Source organism: Papaver somniferum, chromosome 2 (genome assembly GCF_003573695.1).
Source record: "Papaver somniferum cultivar HN1 chromosome 2, ASM357369v1, whole genome shotgun sequence".
Lineage (NCBI taxonomy): Eukaryota > Viridiplantae > Streptophyta > Magnoliopsida > Ranunculales > Papaveraceae > Papaver > Papaver somniferum.
This window is the reverse complement of record NC_039359.1, coordinates 105,721,960-105,745,397: the sequence shown is the minus strand read 5'-3', so window position 1 is coordinate 105,745,397 and position 23,438 is coordinate 105,721,960. Positions and strand designations below refer to the sequence as shown.

Here is a 23,438-nt window from a genome sequence, read left to right as displayed (position 1 = left end):
CCCCCCCCATCTCTCTTTCATCCATATTGTCTGTAATCAATATCAACACAGTACCAACAAGAGATTCTTTTCTCTACAACTGTATTTTATATTAGTTACTTGGAATACTGACCTCCATCAAACCATATTCATATATATCCAATTCTCTTACATGATGGAAATCCCAAACTCATCAGAAAATACTCAAACCTTGAACCAAGAGATCCAAACCCTTTCTGCTCAAATGACTGAGAAATTAACTTTACCATCCACACTTTCCAAACCAGTTTTCATTGACAAAAAAGTTATTCTAGCTGAAGTTGATAGAAATTGGAAATGGTGCATGGAGAGATATGTTTGCTATGAAACCTTGATTCCAACCTCCTCAATCAGGTTCTACATCTGCAATAACTGGCCTTTAGCTCAACATCCTACCATTACCACCTTTAATCGCCAGCGAAACAAAGTTCTTATCCGTTTCTTATCTGAAGAGGACTTTAACAGAATCAATTCTCAAAAACCTTGGTTTGTTTGTGGATATCTTATGGTATTGAAAGTAGTTCCAGTTCAAGGATGGCCTGCAAACCATCAACTTCAGTTTGATGAAGAAATCATGTGGTTCATTTTATGCAACATTCCAAATGAATGCACATAATTTGAGGATCTACAGAAACTCACTCTCAGTATGGGGGAACTAATTGAAGCTCAAAATCCTTTTGGTAAACATCCTCTTAAGAAGAATGTCAAAGTGTGTATTCGAATCCTAGTGCAGAGATCTCTACGAACAGGTATTCCCCTCTTTACAAGTGGAAGAACCGAACCTTTCCTGATTAAATGTAGACACATCATAGTACCAAGGTATTTCTGTACCTCCTGTCGCATCCTTGATCATAAAGATCAAATTGTCCTGCTTGGAAGTTGAAATAGAAAAAGATCAAAGAACTTGATGCTTCCTGCAGCAAGTATATTCTCCCAGCTGTCTCAAAGCTAATGATGCCTCCTACAATCAAGCAAGTAGATTCCTCCTCTGCTGCCATTACTGATACCATCATGCAACAAACTGAAACAGTTCCAGAAACACAGATCGAAACTCCTACTATTGAAGTGTGCAACAAAGGAAAAGCAGAAGCTATTGATCAAAGTATGGAAAATACTATTCAGAAGAGCTTATCTAACACTTTTCAGATGGGTCCTTTTGTAAACAGATCCACTACCCTAAAGATCTTTGATGTTGGTCCTGTCCAACAACAATTGACTCATCTGGAGAATGGCCTGCCAATTGTTCTCAAACAAGTTACCACTCAAAATGTTATTGTGGCTGCCTCTATTTCTGGTGTTGAGTCAACCCCTAGTGGTCCGATCCGTACTACAAATTCTTCAAGACGATTCAAAACTGCTGATATCCCAAATACCAATTCAATCATAACTAGAGGAACATTTAATTCAACTGAACAAGATGCTCTAGCAAATCTCAAAAGGAAAATTAACCCCAGAGCTGGTTTAAGGAAACGCATTATAGCTAACTCTAGTTTGTCTAGTATAGTGGTCATCCCCGAAGAACAAACTTCTACTGAACCTGATTATGCTCAACTCTGTCCTCCAATTACCAAATTGGGGGATTTACCAGCCATTGATCTTTCTACACGTTCCCTCAATACCCAACAAGTTTTTAACTCTTTTGGGAGCTATAATATACCTGCTGACAATTCCCAAAGAAACAATGGTGTCCGCAATAATTCTCTTCTTAATGCTGCTAGTTCTAGTCTCGATTTCTCCCAACATACTTCTCAGGGTGGTGATGGTACCAGTGCTTCTCTTGGTGGTGGATCTGATTCTACCACTCAGGTAAACTCAACCCCCTCAAACCCTTTATCTGATAACATCAATTCTACTATAAACCAGTTTCCTGTTAACAACATCAACGTTGTTGCTTGGAACATTAGAGGCTCTGGGGAAAAAACTACTAACAAAGAACTTAGTTTGCTATGTAGGAATGTTAACCCTGATATCATCTTTCTCTCTGAGACTAAAATAGGGAAAGATATGGCGGCTAGGAAACTTAAAAATATGGGTTTTCCTTGCACTTTTAATGTCCCTAGTGTGGGTATAAGTGGTGGTCTTGTGTTGGCTTGGAAAAAGGAAATTCACCTAAATGTTATATCTTCCAGCTTGAGGGGCATCTATGTTACTTCAACTGACATCTTACACTCAAAAAATTGCCATATTCACTTTGTTTATGGGGAACCTAATAGTACTCTTAGAACTGCCTTTTGGGAACAACAATGCTTATAACCTAATGCTCCCATAGATGACCCTATTTTTTTCATAGGAGATTTCAACACCCTTCTAGGAACTGAAGATAAAAATGAGGGCATTGAAATTAATGATTCTGATTTTGAACATCTTAGAAACTTCTGTTTTTGTTTTTAACCTGCATGATCCTGGCTTTTCTGGTCCTAGATTCACTTGGTCTAATATGCAACAAGGTCCTGATTTAATTCTTGAAAGGTTAGACATATGCTTCTTAAACCAAATTGTTGAAGATCTTTTCCCAAATTTTTGTGTTAATAACCTTCCCAGGGATTCTTTTGATCATTGCCCCATGCATATAGGATTCAATTATGAGGATATTTGTATGCCTAGACCTTTCCATTTCATGGCTATGTGGATTGAGGATCCCACCTGTAGGGACATTATAGCTAATTCTTGGTCTGTTAATGTTATAGGATCTCCAACATACAAACTAAGAGCTAAACTTCTTAGTACCAAAAAAGGTCTCAGAGATTGGAACAAATCTTCTTTTGGTAATATTCAAACTGATATATCTACCATTATGAAAGAGTTGTTAGATTTGCAAATTTCTGATCCTACTGATACTAGCACTACTGCTAGACTTAAAGCCAGACTAGAGTATCTTTACACTCTGGAAGAAATTTATTGGAAAGACAAGTATAGAGGAAGGTGACAGAAACACACCCTAATTCCATAGAGTCACTCTTTTCAGGAGAAAAAGAAATGCTATCAGTTGGATCAAGGATTCCTCCAATACTATTCTAACCGATAGAGATAGTATTGGGAATTCTTTCATAGATTATTTCAAAAATCTTTACTCTTCTCAACCACAACATTTCCAGGATGAGATTTTGAATGATTTGCTTGTTAAATTCTCTGCTGATGATAATGATATTTTAAACCTACCTCTTACAGCTGAGGAAATTAAAAATATTGTCTTTCAAATGGGGGGAAAAGAATCCCCTGGCCCTGATGGTTTTACAGGCCTTTTTTATCAAAAAAATTTGGGATATTGTTGGAGAAGCAGTTATTGATATGACCCAAACCTGCTTCAGAACAGGGCATATTGATAAAGTGTTCAACCATACCAACATTGCTCTTACCCGTAAAGTCCCTCTAGCTGAGTTAGTTAACCAGTTTAGACCCATAGGACTCTGTAATTTCATTTACAAAATCCTATCTAAAACTCTAGCTAACAGGTTAAAACTCTTTATTAACAATATCATATCCCAAAACAAAAGTGCCTTCATACCAAAGAGGAGTATTTCTAATAATATTCTTCTAGCTAATGAAGCCATATATTCTGTCAATCATAATGACAAAGATGGGGGTACTGCTGGCATTAAACTTGATATGTCTAAGCTTATGATAAATTAGAGTGGTCTTTCCTTGAAAAAGTTTTGAGAAAAATGGGTCTAGCTGAAAATTGGATTAAACTCATAAACCAATCTGTTTCCATAGTCTCTTATTCTGTTCTTTTAAATGGTAGTCCTATTGGCTTTTTCCAACCAGAAAGAGTATTAAGGTAAGGAGACCCTCTATCCCATATCTCTATATCATCTGTTCTGAGGCTCTTTCCTCTTATATAGATAATCTTCAAAGGAAAGGTACCCTGAGTGGTATCAAAGTTTTTAAAAATGCCTCTGAGATGACTCATCTCCTGTTTGTTGATGATTCTCTCCTGTTTACTTCGGCTACCATAGAGAATTTCACTGCTATAAAAGACTACCTCCAAAAGTACTGCCTAGCCTCTGGCCATGAAATTAATTTTGATAAATATGGAATTTTATTCAGTAGAAGAATTCCTGAACGTATGAAGGTTCTTTTGGATAACATTCTGGATATTCAAAGCAGAGATTTAGGGGAGAAATATCTTGGGACTCAAACTGTGTTCGAGGCTTCAAAAATCTAAACCCATATGGGTATTCTCGAAGCTGTGGATGCCAGAATTACTATCTGTCTACACAAGCTCCTTTCTCAGGACGCCAGAACTACTCTGGTCAAACACATTGGTCAAGCCATTCTTCCTTTTCAGATGGGTGCTTTCTTAGTCCCAAAACATCTCTGTAGACAGATAGATGCTCACCTTTGTAAATTTTGGTGGGTAGAGACTCTAGACCCAAAAGATAGGAAGCTCCATCTTTTGGGTTGGGATACTCTTTGCTCTCCTAAATCTGAAGGTGGTTTGGGATTTAGAAAGGCTGAAATAAACAATCTAGCTATGTTAGCCAGGAATATCTGAAAAATTATTGAAAACCTTGATTTCATGTTAACCAAGATATTAAAAGCTAGATACTTTCCTAAAACTGATTTTCTAAATGCTAAGTGTCCTGATAGGTGTTCTTGGACCTGGAGATGCTTACATGCTATAAAAGAGTTGATAAAACCTTTTATTTCCTGGATTGTTGGAGATGGAAAGTTCATTGATCCTTGGTGTGATAAATGGATTCCATCTTTGGGTTCTGCAACCCCCAACCCTCTTGTCTCACCTGATCCTAGTATCAAAGTTGACTACTTCATTGATGAGAACACTAGAGCCTGGAATGTGTCTAGACTTCACAACCACTTTGATGATGCTTCTGTTAAGAAGATTGTCACTATTCCCTTAAGCTAGCTTTGCACTCCTGATAGGAGGGCTTGGGATCTTTCAAAGAATGGTAAGTGTTCTTCAAAATCTGTCTACTTGGAACTCAGAGGCATCAAACCCTCTCCCTGTAAAAATCTTTGGTTGCATATTTGGAAAATTAGAGTTCCTTACAGAATTCAATTATTCATGTGGAAATCTGCTAAAAATGCTCTACCTGCTAGAACACTCCTTCACACTGGAATGCCTATGCATTCTGTTGAATGTGCTAGGTATAAGGATCCTCATGAAAACATCATGCATGCTTTGGTTTTGTGTACTTTGCCTCTAAGGTATGGTTTTTATCAAGCTTCTACATAAACACCTCTTTTTTTCTCAGAAAAATTTCCATCATTGGCTTATGTTTTGGCTTCTGGATCAAAATTCCAGACTGCCTGATGACTCTCAAGGTCTTTTTGTTGCTATCATGTGGTCTCTTTGGACTAATAGAAACAACCTGATTTTTCAAAAATTTTCTGAAAATCATAATGCTATTATAGAAAGAGCCATAGCCATGTTACTCACCAAAAAAATTATCCATGTAGTTACTACTACTACCCCTGTAGTTCTAAGTGACAAATGGATGCCCTCTTCGTTTGGTTGGATAAAGTGTAATACAGATGGAGCCTTTGATGACATTATTAGAGATAATGGTACATGTTATGTGATGAGATATTTCACTATTAAAGCTTCTTTCTTCTTTCTGTGCTGCTATGGTGTTTGAAGTTTCATCTGCAGAAGAAGCGGAAGCTAGAGCTATTTGGGGAGTTCTAAAGAAAGCAGTGGATCAGAAGATGACGCATATCATCATAGAAAACGATGCAAAAAACCTGGTGGAACAATTTTCTTCTGGACTTTTTGATGGTGATTCTAGTACGGATGCCATATTCAAAGACATTAAGTTGTATTCTTCTAAGTTATCGGCTCGTATTTTTAGTTTTCAACCTAGAATTTGTAATTATGTTGCTCATGAGCTAGCTCAATGGGAAAAACGTAAGAAATCCTCCATGTACAGGTCTGTGCCTCCTGCCTGGCTAGCACCAACAGTTGAGGGGGACCATTAGCCTTTTTGAAGGCCTTTGATTATAAATTAAAAAAAAAAAAAAAAAAGGTCCGTTGGAGATGCTCTTAGAACAACTCTTATCAGTTTTTACTCCTCCGTAAACCACGGCCCAAGCCCATTCGATCTTCTGAGACTTTTGACTCCACTTTCAGTCTTCTTTGCAGTCTTGACTTGACGCCATCAAAATCTTCAATAGTACAAACAAACCGGAGCTGGGAGTGAAGTTCTTGACTCAAACTCCCTCTCTACCTCTTTCTCCGAACCTGATCATTCCAATTCCTTCTTATAGTCCCTTACTTTTTCTAAACACTTTGTTTGATTCCTCGAAGAAAAGAGAGATTTTGAAATTCTTGATTCGGTCAGTTATCAATCTCGAATTGCCTTTGTAAGTTTTCTCTTTTCACAACTGTTCTTCCCTTCAATTTAATCAGCTTAGCGTTATACTTTCTTATTTGTTTACAGCTACTTATTTCCGAATCCGTTGATTATTGATAAGAACATTTTAAGTTATGTGTGGTTTGATCTAAGATTCTTTAGAGATCATGTTGTTATTAGTTTGTTTTGCTGATTTTATAATTAGGGTTTCCACCCAATAAATTCACTTAACTGGTTGCCTATTTGAATTGGTTATCATGTGGGTTTACTTGCTAAAATTGTTGCGTTGTTTTTCTTTACTTGAACCTCAAGCTTAAACATAATAGTGTCACAACTAAAATTGATGTTGATTATGTTTTTTTTCCTTTTAAGTATCCGATCAAGACGAAGAAAACTAGAGGTATCCGCTTTGAAGTAAAAAGACTACTGTATATTCTACCACACTAATGGTTTTGTGGAGTTGTGTCTGCTTTTCTTACATATTCAATTTGTTTATGGTTTTTGGCAGGTTTCTGTGCTAAGATTGTCGACTCACTGAGTAATCATGGATTTTAGTACTATGGATCGAGGACAAATCACGCTGTTAGGATCTGCATTCTGTGCTATGGCATCAATGCATTTCACAGTACAGCTTGTTTCACAACATCTCTTCTATTGGAAGAACCCAAAGGAGCAGAAGGCTATCATAATAATCATCCTCATGGCACCCATTTACGCAGTTGACTCGTTTGTGGGTTTGTTGGATTTCCAAGGAAGTAAAGCATTCTTCATATTTTTGGATTCAATCAAGGAATGCTATGAGGCTCTTGTAAGTTGCACCTACTCTGTCATCAACTGCATTGGAGGTTTTGTTCATTTCTTCGTGTTTTTTTTATCTTTTCCTCTTCTTAGTTTCTTCTTGAGATTGGATTCTTAGTGTCATTTTTAATCTTGTTGTTGAAATAAAATTGCAGGTGATTGCCAAGTTCCTTGCTTTGTTGTACAGTTACTTGAATATCTCCATTAGCAATAATATAGTGCCTGATGAAATCAAAGGAAGAGAAATTCACCATTCATTTCCAATGACTCTTTTTCAGGTATGAAGTATTCTTTTTCCATGGCTTGTTTTTTTTTTGGGTGAATCAGACAGAAGTTATTCAAAAGGTTTTGCTTGTCTTTATGTCAAAACAAGTCACTCAGTAGACTGTTTGTAGCTCTGGAGTTCCCTTTTGTATTTTAGTTTCGTGGTTGTAACTGATGTACGTACTTCAAAAATACCTGATGACCTGCAAACTTGCTTAGACTATGTAGGTAGGAGACACAATGAGAAAATCAAGACAACCACAGCTTGAATTTTATAATTTGTTTGCCTAGACCACAGTATGAGTCATATGGCAATGATTATCTGATTTCTAAGACAAGATTATTCTACCTGCAGCCTCGCACTGTGCATCTGAACCATCAAATTTTGAAGCAACTGAAAAGCTGGACCTGGCAGTTTGTCATCGTTCGGCCTGTATGCTCTGTTCTAATGATAGCACTTCAACTTCTAGGACTGTACCCAAGTTGGGTCAGCTGGACATTCACCATCATTCTCAACCTTTCCATATCTCTGGCTCTCTATTCTCTCGTGATCTTTTATCACGTGTTTGCTAAGGAGTTGGAACCACATAAGCCTCTTGCCAAGTTCCTCTGCATCAAGGGAATTGTGTTTTTCTGCTTTTGGCAGGTTAGTTTCTCGTCTTATTAGTTCCTTTAAACTGTGTTCAAAACTTCTAATCAGCTAATTTTAAGAGAAATGGAGTGCCTGAAGCTAAATTCATAATTGAATCCTTTAAAAAAGATCCTCCAGCCTAGTTTCCATCACATGTACGCGGTACCTATGTGGAGGGCTGTAACTTTCCCTCCACACTTACTTCTTTCTTAAACTTTTTCGTAGTTAATAATTGTGATTGTTTAAGTTGTATTCGGTATTATCTTGTGCAGGGAGTTGTGCTGGATATCCTAGTATCTGCTGGTATTATCCAATCTCATTGGTTGGATGTTGAACACATTGAAGAAGCTTATCAAAACATCTTAGTATGTTTGGAGATGGTTATCTTTTCTGTTCTCCATCAGTATGCATTCCATGTTTCCCCTTACAGTGGAGATGTCTTTGCAAAGCTGAAAAAGAGTGAATGACAGACCCTGTAAGACAACCAAAAAATGAGGGTGGCCGTTAACGAACACATGTAAATGTAGCGAATCACATTGTTCTTGCCTGTAGCTTGTAAAACTACACCGTAATGATTTTGTAATCCTTAGTAATTGACATTAATGTCTATAGGTTTATCTTACTACTCAGATGTCGCTTCCTATGGAACCAAAGAGGATAAACATCCTCAATGTACCCAGGAAAAAGAATGGGTTTCATCAAAGGCCAACCGCCACTGCTATGGGCATTCAAATATTTGCATGAACTCTGTAAAAAATTCCGACTGATGCAGATCTTCAATTTTTTTACTTCCTAGAGCAGTTCACGAGTCCATCCTAGCCATCAATGTACTGGCACAAGGACCACTAAACAGTGGGATCTTGTGGTATATACAAACAAGGCATACCCAGGTTTCTCTTTCTCGTCTGTATGGTAGACAGGTACAGCAACTGGATAAATTCTTTTGAGCAAATAAACAAAATTCAGTTCTTGCTGTTCTTTTTAGCTTCTCACTTCAAAGTTCAAATCCACCCGCCATGAATTCTCCATAGACCCTCAAAAAAGAAGTTACTGGATTGTCTTATAAGGTTTACTCTGATTTCCATGACTAATCTTCAAATTTCTATCAATATTTCTACTTTAAATAGCTCATGTGATAATCTAAACAGAAAAAGAAGCTTTTCCTCGCTCAAATTTCTCCAACCCACTAGTTCATATTCTCCATCAGGAGCTAAAAATGGTTTAAAATTAAGAGGTTTAAAGGAGAAAAGAATTTTGTTAGGGGAGAAAAATGAGATTTTGTTGAGGTTGGAGAGAAGGATAAGGAAGAATGAGAAAAGGGTTGTAGTTGTTAAAGCTAACGGAGGGTTTGGCCTTAATGGAGGTGGTGGTGGTGGAGGTGGTGGAGGAGGAGATAACAACACTGGGAAGCTTTTGGGTAATATTGCCGTTGTAATTGGATTAGTTTATCTTTCAGTGACGGACCAACTAGGATGGATTTTGGATGCAATTGTTTCACTTTGGGTAAGCTTAATTTTTCTTGATTTTTCACTAACTTGGCTAAAAAATTGCATTATCAGTCAGGTATACCTTGATTCTCTGAGAATTCTTTTTTTTATACTGAAATTTATATGTCGTTTAAAAAAACAATGGATGTGCTAGTTTTATGGCCCCCCTTAACTTGGATGTCGAATATGCTCAAATGGAACTCAAGCTTATTTCACTACTAGTGTAAGAAGGTAATCATGGTTTATGTTTTTTCTTAGTTGCCGCTAATGAAAGATCACATGAACATGTCAATACTGACAATGCTTGAATAGTTTTGACACCGTCTCTCATCTGGGAGGTCAATTTTACCAGCTGCCTGTGTGGCTGTAAGCTATATTATTGCATTTAAAAAACCGGTGGCATGAACAGGTTTCACCGTGTGCTTAAGATTCTCAAGCAAATAAATAGTGGGCGTATGCATAATGAACAGGTTAAAAGACGTCAATAACATGCATTTGGCATGAAGATCTACTAGTTCGTGGAACAATAAGCACAGATTTACTTTTCTTCAATCTTTCATCATTTCCCTTCCCAGTGAGGGAATATCCTTCAATGAAAAAGTGCAACTTTTATAATGAAAACTGCCCTCTACCAAATGGTACAACCATTACAAAGTTATCTACATAGTAGTAGCATTCTTGCTTACGCTTGCATGAAGAAATTTATTTACTACATGCTCTTTAAATTTCTTTCTATCTTCTTAAACAGCTACTGGCAATAATTTTACCGGCGTTGGGATTGGGTGCTTTCATCTGGTGGGCAGGTCAGGATATGGTACAAGACAGTGTAAGGCTCTCGCTCACATCTGATTTTCTTTTATTTGAGAACCCTTTTATTTTATGCCACTATATCATAAGAGATAAATCAATCTTGATTTTATCAAGTAATCCAACAAATTTATACTTTAAGGATGCTTTACACCGGTGTGTTAATTCGTTATATTTCTTCAGTGCCCTTAAATTGAATATTTCTGTTTCTACCTGTCTTGCAGTGCCCCAACTGTGGAAATGAATTTCAAATTTTCAAGTAAGAAAACTGAAAATATTGTGACACTTGATTAGTTGATAGCAACTTCTTAGTTTTACATTTTTTTTCATTGAAACTACTGATTCAAAATACCTAATGTCATTCAGATCTTCTATGAAAGATGGTCCGCAGCTTTGCCCCTACTGTAGTCAACCTTTCTCAGGTAATAGATAATTCTCATTTGCAGTCCAAGTGTACATGTGTTATGGAAAGAGAGGAGAAGAAAATAAAGAACTTACTTTCGTAACAAATAGAGTGCGAACTTACAACTATTCCACCCCCAACTCATGCATGCAGATTACTTTGTGGTTGCATTGATTCCTGCGATGAAAATCTTATGGTTTCACTTCTCTTTTATCCAAGTCATTTTTAACATATTGTTAATAATAGCTCTATACTCCTATATTCTGAAATAAGATCATCTGATCTGATTGTATTTCAGTCAAGGGCAGTAAGTTTGTAAAAGAACCAACTATCTTTTCAAATCAGTCCACCACGTATGGACAAGCATTTGATGGTTTCTCCAGCAAGAAAGGTACTTCCTTGTTGAGGAACTGCATTACCGGAATCTTTCAAAAACAATAAACTGAACATTGTGTAATTTCGAATAGCTTTTCATTTGAACTTTAATTAGTTGCTGAGGAATGTCTATATGCAGGGAAAACTGGGAAAACCTCTTCTCTACCAGTTGTTGATGTTGAAGCTGAAGTAATGGATGTGGACTGATACCTTGTATAAAACCTTTTATTTGATTGGTGTCAAGGGATCCTCAATAGACTCATCTATACAATATCATAAACATGATATTTAGGCAGAAGTTTTGTACTTATAATGACAGGCAGAAGTTTTGTACTTATAATGACTTGTGTTAGAGAGGGTTGTTGTTGTTGCATGTAACTTTATATTATGAAAGTGTATCATGTATTCATCAGTATCCAGTTTGGGTAAATACCCATTTACACAGAGAGGCAAAAGAAGAGCTTAGAAACTTGAATGATTCATTAGTAAATTTAGCTCAGTCTTGTGTAAATTATGTTGATGCGCTGTGCTTGTATTATTATTGCTTATTACCTTGTCAATACAACAACATTATGGCAGGAACGTATCCAGCTTGAGAAAGGAAATAATAAGTCATTTGCATAGGTTCACAGAATGCAGATCACAGGGTTCTGTTTAGTTTGCACCATCCAAAATTGATCCATAGCGAAATCTGGATGACAAGGTTTTGTTGTTAATTTTAACAACAACAAAAAAAGCCAAAAAAAATATGTTTAGCACCCATACTTGAACAAGGAAGAAGCTGTTATTGATAAACCAGGTACAGGACCAATTCATCAGAACGACGAATGGAATAAAATGAATATCAATCCTAACATTATCCAGGAGGGTTCGCAAATAAAAATACTCACAAACTGGATTATCTCAAAACAAAAGAAAAATATGGTCCCCACAGAGGATCTGACGTTTTAGGTAAACTTATTTGGAGGTGAACTTAAGAACGACCACAACATAAACAAAATTCTGGACCCAGCCTAGTGAGATGCTTCAACCACTTTCTGCAGAGTTGCTTCAGCCACTTTCTGCGAAGACAAGAAAATTATGTCAGTGAAGTACGCCCCAATAAGTAAGATGGGTTAGCCGGTTAGGTATTAACACGATCTTAATTTCACATCAAAGTATCAAACATGAAACGGGAACAACATAGTGCGGGACGGTGAATGTTTGCAATACCAGACCATAATTATCAATCATGGTGAATGAAACGGATAAATATTCTTATTTTTTCAGTCTGTCAATCATGGTGGCAGGTAAAGACCATAATTATCTCCAACTATTGTGCAACCTAAGTATCTGGGATTGAATTTCTGGAGACTTGGCTGACATGGGTGTAAGTTCAAGAGTATCCAATCTCCAACTAGAAATTTAGAACTAGGGAGATCAGAAAATGCTCAGTTCAACCCAGAGACACAGGTAACTGGCAAGCCACCTAACTGAGGCGCTGACAACAGATGAAAATGCAGTACTTTAAGAGTACGCATGAAAAAAGCAGCTAGGCCTTATTAGTATAATAACCAAGTACCTCTTCAGTTCCTTTCTTGCCTCCAGTGAAGAATTTGTAACCACCGTAAATAGCTGAACCCCATCCAGCTAAAGAGACAATCACAAACTGCAAAGTTGACAAATTGTATTACAGTAAGTAAAAGGGTGCCGTGAATCAAAGTAAGTACAAACCACGTTATTGAAAAATAGCCTTCAAGTGACTTACATGCTCTTCCTTCCATCTAGATGGGCTCATTGGGTCTGACCAACAGTTCACCTTTGCGGGTCCATGATGATCTGTGGCGAAGCAAATAAACCTTATTCAGGAAATGCTCAGGATAAGAGAGTTATAGGTATATATAAAAGATAACACAACATGCTGATACAAATTGAAAGCTACTAGCACAGCAGAACTATCTTCTTTGATTGAACATCTCTAGTTACAAGCAAACAGTTCCGCTTTCATTCTATATTCGTAACAACATATTGAACAAGATAGCTGAGTAACCATAGAGTGTAATGAAAGTGCAATCCAAGGTTATTTCTAGAAGAACACGGAAACTATAGGTACTTCAGCATGAAATTATCTACATTGCTTTCGTTCTTCCTGTTTGTAATCTTTTCCGTTTTACTCATTTCAAACTTAAACCCAATTAGAAAAAACATGATTCTATAGATGGAAAAAGAAAATTAAGATTCAGTATTCTGTAAGATCGAATAGGCATAGCCAAACAAGAAACAGTGAAAAATAAGGATAAATGATTAAAAAGAATGCCCTAGAAAGTCCAGAATCATCAGAAACAACTCATTTTATAAATTAGGGCACCAATCTGAAATTCTTCCATGTATTAAGGAACAGAATTTCTAATGTATGAATCAGATTCTACAAAAACCCTACACAAATCTACTCAAAGATTTCTAATCGAACGAGATCAGATTTACGAGGAAATGAAAAATGATAAAGAAACTTTAATTTTGAGATTTTGATTTGACAGATTAGTTCATACCTCCACCTCCTGCAAGACCACGTCGTTGGATAAGCTGAGTGGCATCAGCTGCAGACTTTGGAGTGGAAACCCTACATAGAGAAGCGGCTTGTCTAGCCACCAACCTTGCAGCCATTGTTATAATTTTTTTTTCTTCTCAGAGGGTTAGAGAGAGAGAGAAAAGTGTGAGAGTAATTTTTCTCAAACAAAATGAGAGATTTGTGAGAGGAGGAGACTATAGAAAGAAATAGAAGCTGAGGTAGGGGTGAATTGGTAAAATGTCATAAGTACCCTTCCTATGTGTTCCGGTTCTAGTAAGTTCTGGTTCCAAGTTTTTCTTTCTCTTCTCTGTTTGGCTGCAAACTTGCAATAGCACTGTAGGCTTATAGCAACATGGGAAGATTCTCCTCCGGTTCATGCAGCTTTGTTGGTCATACCATGGTAATAACTCGTTTGGTTCGCTTCAATATTGCAGGAGTGCAGGGCTGTTGACCTGGGTCAGTGAAGGAAGTAGGATTAGGTTTATTTTTATCAAAATCTTCCTCTGGTTAATTCTGATTTTGGCTTGTTTTCTTTGCTTTGGGCTTTGTATAATCCAGTTGAATAAGGTTTCGTACATGTTTTGGAGAGTTCAGTTCAGTCAGATTCAAGTGCCTACACAAACCATTTCATACTATCAACCTACAGTCTTTGCAAAATTGGGATGATTAGACAAAAAGCTGCAAAAATATAAGCAAATCAAAGAACATACTGTTCACTTTTTTGGTTTATTTTATTTTAAAGCCTGCAGCCATTCGACACAAAATGGAACCTTGAAAATGTAGCACTGAGTAACAGAGAAGGTCTCTCGTCAAACCCAACAGTATACATTACTATATATATACATACACACGAAGAGCAGCTCAGCACCCAGGGTTTCTCTTCTTTGAACCATTAAAAAGCATAAACCACACAAGCATTGTTGTACTCTATCATTCTTTATGTTGATGTAGCTCCATTTTCACATTCTGCAACAAAACTAATTCAATGAGATAATAGATGCCACATATCTAGATAAGTAAAAAATAACGTATTTGAAGACAGAAGGGGGAACTGTGAATCCTCTTCTTCTATAATCAATAGTGTATGTTGGGAATCCCTTTTACCGTGTGCAACAACAACAAAAAACAGCATTCTGTTGGACAAAGATCTGAATGACGAGTTCCCAGATAACCTACCAAACCTATTCACCTGCTTATGTATCTAACCAACACTTTTTGAATATGGTGGCGTCTGGTGGAAATGCATTCATATATGTTTTGAGTTCTATATTATCAAGCAGGATAACTCCAAAAGTACAAGAATGTATACCTGCACTAGTACATATACAGAGATAAGGAAAAAAAGAATTTGCTCTAGTACGATTCAGAGCTAATTGGAACTCGCTACTCACCAGTGCTTAGACAAACTTAAACTCTTCCTCAAAGAGACAGCCCTGCAAAAAGAAGCTCCAACTCTTCGTCTTGTGACGGCGTTCTCTGGCAAATTAGCGCAAGATAAATTCAGTTAAATTTCAATAATTACTTTCAGATACATAAGTAGCTTGGATAACTGAAATGTATCGAAACTATCAACAGCAACATATATGACACTTAAAAGATACGGAAGCTGTCTAGAGTGTAGCGACGAGTGAGGAACGTTTCCTAACCTCGAAACTAATGAACTGTGAGGCAATGAAAAGTCAAACTACTGAGTGCCAGAATATCAAATCCAAAGAGATCGAAAGTCCCAAATTACCATTTCACAAGCATAGAAGGGATCAGGCATTGGAGTTTGCAAATGATTACATGATTGGAATTAATTTTCAATGATACTCATTCTCAATTATAGATCTTTTGCAAGAAGGGTAACTAAGAAGCAAACTTTTTCGAACAAAAACCTCTTATGACTTATGAGTAATAAACTGTTTATGATAAGAAGAAATGTATAAGCATCAGCCAATAGTCATCATCAAGCATTAAGTAACATGAAGAGGCACCCCTTGAATACCTGTTGGTATAAATTCGCTGCAAATTTCTTGGTTCAAAATAGTATGTGTCATGAAAGTATGATGACGAAAAGTAATTAATTTAGTATCTAACCTTAATGGACATAAGTTGCAGTACTTTGTTGAGAACTCTGATACGATGAGATGCATAGCTACTGTTTGTAGGCAGTTTATTCACTCTGTTAAGTTCAGCTTGAACTGCTGCTTTCTTTTTTCCATCGCAACTGGTTTTATCAACTTCACTATCTTTGTCAATATCCATCTCATTTGTAACATTTATAAGACTCATTGAATCCAATTTTCAAATAAACCTGCCACAAAATATAAGACAGAAAAGTTTCAGATTCAAAACCTTACTCCAAAAATTAGCAAAAAAAATCATCAGATTTCTGAGATTCACCCTTAAGCCAATTTATGCTGAATTAGGGTTTCAAATTTTGAACATTTACCTATGGTTTTACAGCTTGTTAAAATCTATCTAAGAAATCTATGTTTATTATCATAAAACTTAAAAATAGAAAATAATCACATAAATATCACTGATTTCTGAGTCAAATAAGAACCAGGGATTATAAGAAAACGGATGAAAAATCTACAGTAAGGAGAAGTCATAGGAGTTGGAAAGATAAGCATAAAAACGGAACAGAAAAACTGTACAACATGCTTCAAAGAAAAAGAAACTGTACAAGTTGGTGAGAAAGAGCTTACAAGTTTTATAGATTCCAAAACCTAATTCGTAATTTTACCCGCTTTCAGCTTTATCGCCTGTTTTTTGAGTTTTAACAAGAGCTCGTGTTCATGAAGGTGCAAACTCTCACACCTCTACAGCCTCGTTTAATTGGGCCCCAAAAAATAATTGGGGGTCCGACCAATTTATATCCACACCATAGATTGGAGTCAAAGAAAATAGGGGGAAAATATTATTTTACCCTTCCCACTTAAAAACCTATTAACACTAAACATTGGCCTCCAATTGTATCAAAATCAGAAACTTTTGTCCTCCTCCTCTCCCTCCACGGTTCGTCTTCTCCTCCACTGACGACCAATTTTTTTTTCTTCGTCGTAATCGTTACGAAAAATTTTAATCGACGATTAGCTTCCTCTACAAACATGGCTCGAACGAATGAGTACAAAGGAAAGTTTGCTAACCCTAAAACTGTAGATACACCTAAATTGAAGATTAATCTTAAAACCAAGGTTGCAGTATCAAGCCGGGAAGAATTAATGGCGCCGATTAGAAAGTAAGTGAACTAAAATCCATCTTTGTTTCGATTATTTGTCTATGTTTTGATTGATTTTTGGAATCAATTTTTTCAGTTTCAGTGATAGGGTCGTCAGTATGTGTTTTCCTATTAATTAACGACTCTATTCATGCATGTATAATCTACGAAAAATCGTTAGTCTGTTTGATGTTTAAGTTAACGATTTTAAATCTGCTACTGCAAATTTTTTGTTCTAGATTTGAATATGTTGACGACCCTTTTGTGTATGATAACGATCCCAATTGAAATACGAACCGTCTCTCTATCCCAAATATTGGAAGAGTCTTCAATGTATCTATTTAGGTCGTCATTGTACAATTTTTCCCTAGATCAGAGTCGTTACCTCTATATAGTAACTATATGACGATCCGATGTTGAAAACAATCATACTCACTGTCCAAAATATTGATAGGGTCGTCACTTATATCACATAGAGTCGTCAATGTTTTACACAGGGTCGTCGTCTTCTGTTCTTACAGTCGTCATGTACTATATGAGAGTCGTTTTATTTTTAATGAATATTGTGACGACCCTTGTTCTGATATATACCCACTCCTCCTTCCAGACCAAAGAGATACAAGAAACACATGCCCACTCCTCCCTCTAAACCTCCCTGACACACCAGATACTTGAATGTCGGTCCATTCCAAGGAAAAAATCCGGATGAGGTACCATTGTCTATGAACGAACCAAGAGACCCAGGTAATGATTCGTCTGATTCTTCCACCCCTGTTGTATCTGTTACCGGGAGCGATGCAGAAGAGGAGGAGGATGAAGTTCTGGAACAAGAAGAGATTAATGTTTATGGCAATGGTGGTAATGGTGGTGATGATGGCAATGGTGGTGGTAATGGTGGTGATGATGGAAATGGTGGTGGTAATGGTGTTGGTGGTGATGATGATGATGATGATGAGGAGGAGGGTAATGATGGTAACGATGGTAAGGGTGGTGGTGGTGGTGGTGATGAGAAGGAGGAGTAGGAGGAGTATAATGAAGGTAATGATGGTAACAATGGTAAGGGTGGTGGTGGTGGTGATGATGAGGATGCTGATGAGGAGAAAGAGGAAGAGCAGCCGAAACCGTCGAGACGGAAGGATGGAAGGCCAGTTGCAGAGAGTGCGAGTCACATTCCCGACGAACATTTGTTGCTTACACGTCTTTCTAGTGGTAAAGCCAGATGAGAACCCAGAGATGGCTGCAAAGTTTTATTTGGGTATCCCGGAACATGGGCTCGTACCATCTACGAAACAATCGTAGCAATCTTATCTTTGTTTTTATATTTTACTTGTTGATTTTAACTTTATTTTCTTTTAATATTTGCTTTAATACTTTATTATTCCTTTGTAGGATCATAAGAATGTCGTTCGTCTCTTCAGACGACAATCTTCTTATGTGAAAATGTCCATGTGGGATCTAAAGGATGAATGTCAAAGAGTGAAAGATATTATTGAAAACTCTGCTCTGTATGCTGCTGTTGTGAACTCTGTGGTTGGATATGACAAGGTTGCAGTGTCAAGTTTCTGTGAGAGGTTCTATGGCGAAACCCATACATTCAAGTTACCCTTTGGTGAGATGGCATTGACACCCGATGATGCAGATACGATATTAGGGCTCCCGGTCGAAGGAAAATCAACCAATGACAGGTTAAAGAAGAAGCTTAGTTGGGAAGAAATTTATGGATTGACCGGGAAATTGTTTGGCTGGGATAAAGAGACGTCATATGGTCGTTTCGTGAAAGGAAAGACATACCCGAAGAAAGAGTTCAAACTCGTTGATATTAGGGAGATGTTTGTTGGAACACTAATCAAAGAAAAAGTTGATGGTCTCTTTGATATGGAATGTCGTTATGCGGCGGCTGGGTATTTCATGTACACCCTTGCGTCGGTTATATTTCCCGACAGCAAGGGTAACCGGGTGAGTGTGAACCTTCTTCAACTTTTGGATCCTTTGGAAGATGTGAACAAGTACTCTTGGGGGACTGCCATGGTAGCACATTTGAATTGTCAGTTATCAAATGCATCTCGGTTACGATCTTCTCAAGTTCATGGCAATACGACTCTACTCCAGGTAATGTTTTATTGATTGAACCAAGTTGTCTCCTCTATTTATCCTCTATTTATGCTTTTTTGTACTTTGAATATTTTTATACCAATCAAAATGTTTTATTTGATTTTATTTGTTGTCAATGTAGGTATGGATTTACGATCGCTTCCCTTTATTGTTCAAAGACAATCCCGACGTCAATATCAACCCAGAGTGGAACAAAACTAAACCAAGATGGAATCGATACTTGTTCACTGGATGTCAGGACAAGGACCAAAAGGATGCGTTCTTCGAAATGTGCCAAAAACTGGACAACATCACTGCGAAAGAGGTAATCTTTGATCCTTATAAGAATGATAGGGTGAGCGCAATGGAAGATGTCGTGTATTACAACGACCCTCTGTTTTACCCTTAAGGATTTTCAATGTATAATCCGATGAGAATCATGCGTCAACTTGGGTAGATTCAAGATTCACCCGCACCGGATTATGAACCGCGTTTCAACCATAATTTGAAAAAATGTCGGTCTGGCGACTCGTCATTAGTGGTGGCTTACGAACCTGAACCTAAGACCAAACATTGGGATGATAGGCACAAGCATGATAGCAAGATAGACGTCTCTTTTTGGGAGCATGTAAATGAAGGTCATGAGTCCACAGATGATTACTTGGAATGGTATGAACAATTCTCTCACCCTCGGGTCATCCGGATATATGCTCCTGGCACTCGAAGGAGCAACAAGGCATCTTCATCAGCTTCTAGATCTGACACCAGAGATGATTCCACCATTCTTAAGCTTGTGGTTAGTATTTATTTTTGGTATTGTGTTTTTCATAAACATACAAATATAAGTTATTTAATATGAATTGGTGTTTGAATTCAAATAGAGGGATCGAATGAAGATTCTTATCAAGTCATTTTGTTGCACGACCGACAAAGGAGAAGTGGTAGAACTTGAGCGACATCGTAAGTACGCTGATTATTGCAGCCACATTGAAAATCTACAAGGAAAGAAAATGTTTGCTGATCTGGCTAAGCAAAGTAAGAGGCCCAGGAGAACTCAAGAACAAATGAGACAAGAACGTGATGAACGGGGTGAAGCAAGACAAGATGGAGGAAGCCAAGGTGAGGAAAGCTCGGAGGAAATAGAAGACGTTGAAGCAAGTACAATTCAAGGCCGCCGTAAGAGAATCCGAACAATAGCTGGTGAATCAAGTGAAAGTCAAGGTCGAGGTTGAGGTGGAGGTCGAGGGCGTGGTGGCGGTCGAGGCGAGGTGGAGTTCGTACTCTTGTGTGAGGAGATGTTTTTAGTTATGAACCTTGAACTTATGGTTGTATGTTACAAGGAATCAAATAACGACCCTTGTCGAAAATAAAGAAGTCGTTATGTTGATCATATAGCAGAGTACCGACCCAAATTTGAAATATTACTACTTTAACGAGAATGTATTTTGATTTCATTAAGAACATAACATTACATCAATCTCGTACTACATAAGAGTCAATATGGATACCCTTGAATTTGACACATCAAATGTTTGTCGATGAACCTCCTAGCACGTCGATACAACATGGTATATTTTTTGTGGTGAATGAACATAGTTTTTCCGTTACGAATTCTCCATAGCCCATTGAAACGTTCCAGCTGAAATTCTTAAACTTTAGTATGCCAACTATTAAGGATGTGAACTATTTACGAAGAACAATAAAGGATTACTTACTTTTTCCGTAAGAGGAGCTCGTGGATGATGTGCCTACACCATATTTCTTACTTAACATACTCTCGCATTGAACTTTTCATGTAGTTGAATCGAAAAGCCAAGTCTCTCCACTTGCGGTTATTGGGGTTCCCAGTTCGCCAGTTAAAGAATTCTTTAACTCTCTTCCAAAACATGGAATAGATTTCATTAGGACGTTCACGAAACGTATTAGCAAACGATTTAACGAGACACAAATCTTCAACTGATTCCGACATTTCTACTAAAGGTTTAAGTATTTTGGTAGAAACTGAAATTTTTTGGGAAGTTTTATCAAGAGTAGGGGGTTGTATTTTATAGAAGAAAACCTCAACGGTCGGATTTTTTGAAATCCACAACTAGAATCGTTAAGCTATATATACACAATGTGAGGATTCTTATGAGAAAAAATTTTAACTGCAGAAACTCCATTTAGTTGAAACTATAATACATTAACTTCAACATGAATCCACAACAAATTACATGTTATTTATTTTCCTGGTGCGAGAATGAACGACCATTGCAGCTTCGATGTGATAAAACGGCTCTCCTCTCCATTTGGTATAAGCGGCCTGGGCATCACGTCTATCCCATTTGTGCCTCGCGAGAAACTCGTTGTACTTGGTGCACAATTTGATAACGTGATGGATCCTACCATGAATGTGGGAAAGTTCACAATTAAAGCGTTCTTTCTTCTTGAAATTAACGAAAAGACTCACACCAACTTGTTGATGTTCTTCGGGAAGATCTTTGATGTTGTAATAACTTTTAACCCATTCGGTCTCTTCCTCGACTTGCTTGAATACTTCTCGTAAATAGAATTGTTATTTGCCCCGTTTTTTGGCCTCGCGCATCTCTTCTTCTTCCTTCGTAGGATATGATGATCCAGTGAATGATTTTTTAGTAGGTCGCATGCTTCTTTTGCGTATTTCTTCTTCCATTGCCAATATTGACTTGGTTGGTCTCTTTCATCTTATAAGTATGGTTTCAATTGAATTGTTACTTGATGATGGTCATGACATTGGAAAAATGCTTTACTTTGATTGTTTTCGGGTGTATTTACTAGTTGATGATGGAGTCTTTATATAGATAACATCCCAACGGCTCTTTTTTTTGGGAAAAGTGTACTCAGAAATAACCTTTGAAGATAAAACATGGAAGAGTCGTTATTAAGTTACATTACCAGGTTGACGATCCTTAGTGACGAAACATCCAGGAGACCAACAGATATGGACCATTAGAGTCGTACCGGTTTAGGCTTATCACATTGACGACTCTAGATCAGAAAAATGTTGGTGATTTTGGTCGTTATTTAGTAAGATTCTTATGCTGACGACTTCAAGTGTCAAAAACATCCAGGAGACCACCAGATATGGACCATTAGAGTCGTACCGGTTTAGGCTTATCACATTGACGACTCTTCTGGGTGATTTGGTCGCTATTTTATAAGATTATAATGCTGACAACTCCAAGTGTCAAAAACATCCAGGAGACCAACAGATATGGACCATTAGAGTCGCACTACACTATTTTTCCGGAATAACAACTAAAATTTGCAACAGCTCTTACGCAGTTGCGAATTCACAACTGATTTTGCAAATGCTCTGAAATCCGCAACTGCTTTAAGCAGTTGTGAAATTTGTAACTGCTCCTTAGCTGTTGCGAATTGCAAATGTTGAAAATACCTGGCATGCCAACCTCTTGTGTAACTGTGTTGGTTCTGAATTAAATGACTCACATTTACAGAGCTTCTGTTAATGGTAGGGAGAGGGTGTTTTTCTTTAGAGAAGTTTCAGATCTGGAAATAATGGAGGAAGAGAGAGTTTCAATAGAGTTAGTAGAGAAATTCTGTGGCTGAGAGCGAGTCGTACAGGTGAAAAGCGAGGGAGTATTCCCGCTTAGGGTGAGGTGAAAGTAAAAAATAGGTTTAACCCAAGTTAAAAAATCTGTTCCCAGCACTTAAACTGATCACACAGAATGACGGTCAGTTTCATCTTTACAGTTCTTATTAACTAATGGTTCCATCTTTGCAGTTGGAAGTATATCTGCGAGATTTTGGTGTTTCTATTTCGATCTAGGTATAATTTCCTCTTTCTGATTCTCTCATGGTTTCGATTTCATAAATTTTAGGTTTTTTAGGGTTTTAATTTTGTCAAATCTGCTTGTTTCCACTTCAATTTTTATGTCTATTTTTGTGAAATCTGGTTGTGTATTAGATTTAGTTTACTGTGAGATATGGGTGTTTGTTGATTTGATGATTCAGGGTTGATTTTTTCTTGGGTTTTACTTTTCCAATTTCATTTTTAGGGTTATTTGTGTGAAATCTGGATGTGTATTAGATGCATTTTACTGTGAGATGTGGGTGTTTGCTAGTTTTATTCCAGATCATAGTATGATAGGTTTGAAGTTAAATTTCATTTCATAGTATCATGCAGTATGCTAGGCAAAAAAGTTGAAGCTTTTACTAATTTGTTCGAAGTTAAATTTTATTTCATAGTATCCTGCAATATGTTAGGCAAAAAAATTGAAGTTTTTTCTTATTTGTTTGAAGTTAAATTTCAGTTCATAATATCCTGCAGTATGCTAGGCAAAAAAATTAAACTTTAACTAATTTGTTTGAAGTTAACTTTCAGTTCATGGTATGATATATTTTTTTTGTACCTATGTCAGATAAGTTAAATATATAATATCATCAGAGGGGGATAGAATTGGTTTTCTGTTATTTTTATTTTGGGTTTACATTATCATGTTTAATTGGTTCAGGGGG

The 23,438-nt window shown here is 37.1% G+C and overlaps 3 protein-coding genes and 1 long non-coding RNA gene across 4 annotated transcripts; 2 read left to right on the top strand and 2 right to left on the bottom strand.

Moving 5' to 3' along the window:
• Positions 1 to 6,152: 6,152 nt before the first annotated feature.
• LOC113348686 (transmembrane protein 184C-like) lies at positions 6,153 to 8,654 on the top strand. The gene is made up of 5 exons (XM_026592530.1): positions 6,153 to 6,342; positions 6,841 to 7,140; positions 7,286 to 7,408; positions 7,750 to 8,040; positions 8,298 to 8,654. The coding sequence occupies exons 2-5, from the start codon at positions 6,877 to 6,879 to the stop codon at positions 8,490 to 8,492; spliced, it is 873 nt and encodes a 290-aa protein (XP_026448315.1). The 5' UTR covers positions 6,153 to 6,342; positions 6,841 to 6,876; the 3' UTR covers positions 8,493 to 8,654.
• Positions 8,655 to 8,948: 294 nt separating this feature from the next.
• LOC113348687 lies at positions 8,949 to 11,611 on the top strand. The gene is made up of 6 exons (XM_026592531.1): positions 8,949 to 9,528; positions 10,261 to 10,338; positions 10,544 to 10,578; positions 10,686 to 10,741; positions 11,021 to 11,113; positions 11,237 to 11,611. Exons 1-6 carry the CDS (start codon positions 9,109 to 9,111, stop codon positions 11,302 to 11,304), a joined length of 750 nt encoding a protein of 249 aa, XP_026448316.1. The 5' UTR covers positions 8,949 to 9,108; the 3' UTR covers positions 11,305 to 11,611.
• Positions 11,612 to 11,833: 222 nt separating this feature from the next.
• LOC113348688 lies at positions 11,834 to 13,833 on the bottom strand. Its single transcript, XM_026592532.1, has 4 exons — positions 13,626 to 13,833; positions 12,845 to 12,915; positions 12,659 to 12,745; positions 11,834 to 12,158 (listed from the first exon to the last, which is right to left on the bottom strand). Exons 1-4 carry the CDS (start codon positions 13,738 to 13,740, stop codon positions 12,111 to 12,113), a joined length of 321 nt encoding a protein of 106 aa, XP_026448317.1. The 5' UTR covers positions 13,741 to 13,833; the 3' UTR covers positions 11,834 to 12,110.
• Positions 13,834 to 14,332: 499 nt separating this feature from the next.
• On the bottom strand, positions 14,333 to 16,470 carry LOC113348689. Its single transcript, XR_003359767.1, has 4 exons — positions 16,339 to 16,470; positions 15,725 to 15,941; positions 15,037 to 15,121; positions 14,333 to 14,611 (listed from the first exon to the last, which is right to left on the bottom strand). It is a non-coding gene; the product is annotated as an uncharacterized LOC113348689 (long non-coding RNA).
• Positions 16,471 to 23,438: the final 6,968 nt, after the last annotated feature.

Coding starts and splice junctions, on each gene's coding strand:
- LOC113348688 (XM_026592532.1), bottom strand. CDS start 13,740: ATGGCTGCAAGGTTGGTGGCTAGACAAGCCGCTTCTCTATGTAGGGTT. Junction 12,916..13,625: donor TGGTCTTGCAGGAGGTGGAG/GTATGAACTAAT, acceptor GCTTCGCCACAG/ATCATCATGGACCCGCAAAG. Junction 12,746..12,844: donor CTAGATGGAAGGAAGAGCAT/GTAAGTCACTTG, acceptor TCAACTTTGCAG/TTTGTGATTGTCTCTTTAGC.
- LOC113348686 (XM_026592530.1), top strand. CDS start 6,877: ATGGATTTTAGTACTATGGATCGAGGACAAATCACGCTGTTAGGATCT. Junction 7,141..7,285: donor AGGAATGCTATGAGGCTCTT/GTAAGTTGCACC, acceptor ATAAAATTGCAG/GTGATTGCCAAGTTCCTTGC. Junction 7,409..7,749: donor TTCCAATGACTCTTTTTCAG/GTATGAAGTATT, acceptor TTCTACCTGCAG/CCTCGCACTGTGCATCTGAA.
- LOC113348687 (XM_026592531.1), top strand. CDS start 9,109: ATGACTAATCTTCAAATTTCTATCAATATTTCTACTTTAAATAGCTCA. Junction 9,529..10,260: donor ATGCAATTGTTTCACTTTGG/GTAAGCTTAATT, acceptor CTTCTTAAACAG/CTACTGGCAATAATTTTACC. Junction 11,114..11,236: donor TGGTTTCTCCAGCAAGAAAG/GTACTTCCTTGT, acceptor GTCTATATGCAG/GGAAAACTGGGAAAACCTCT.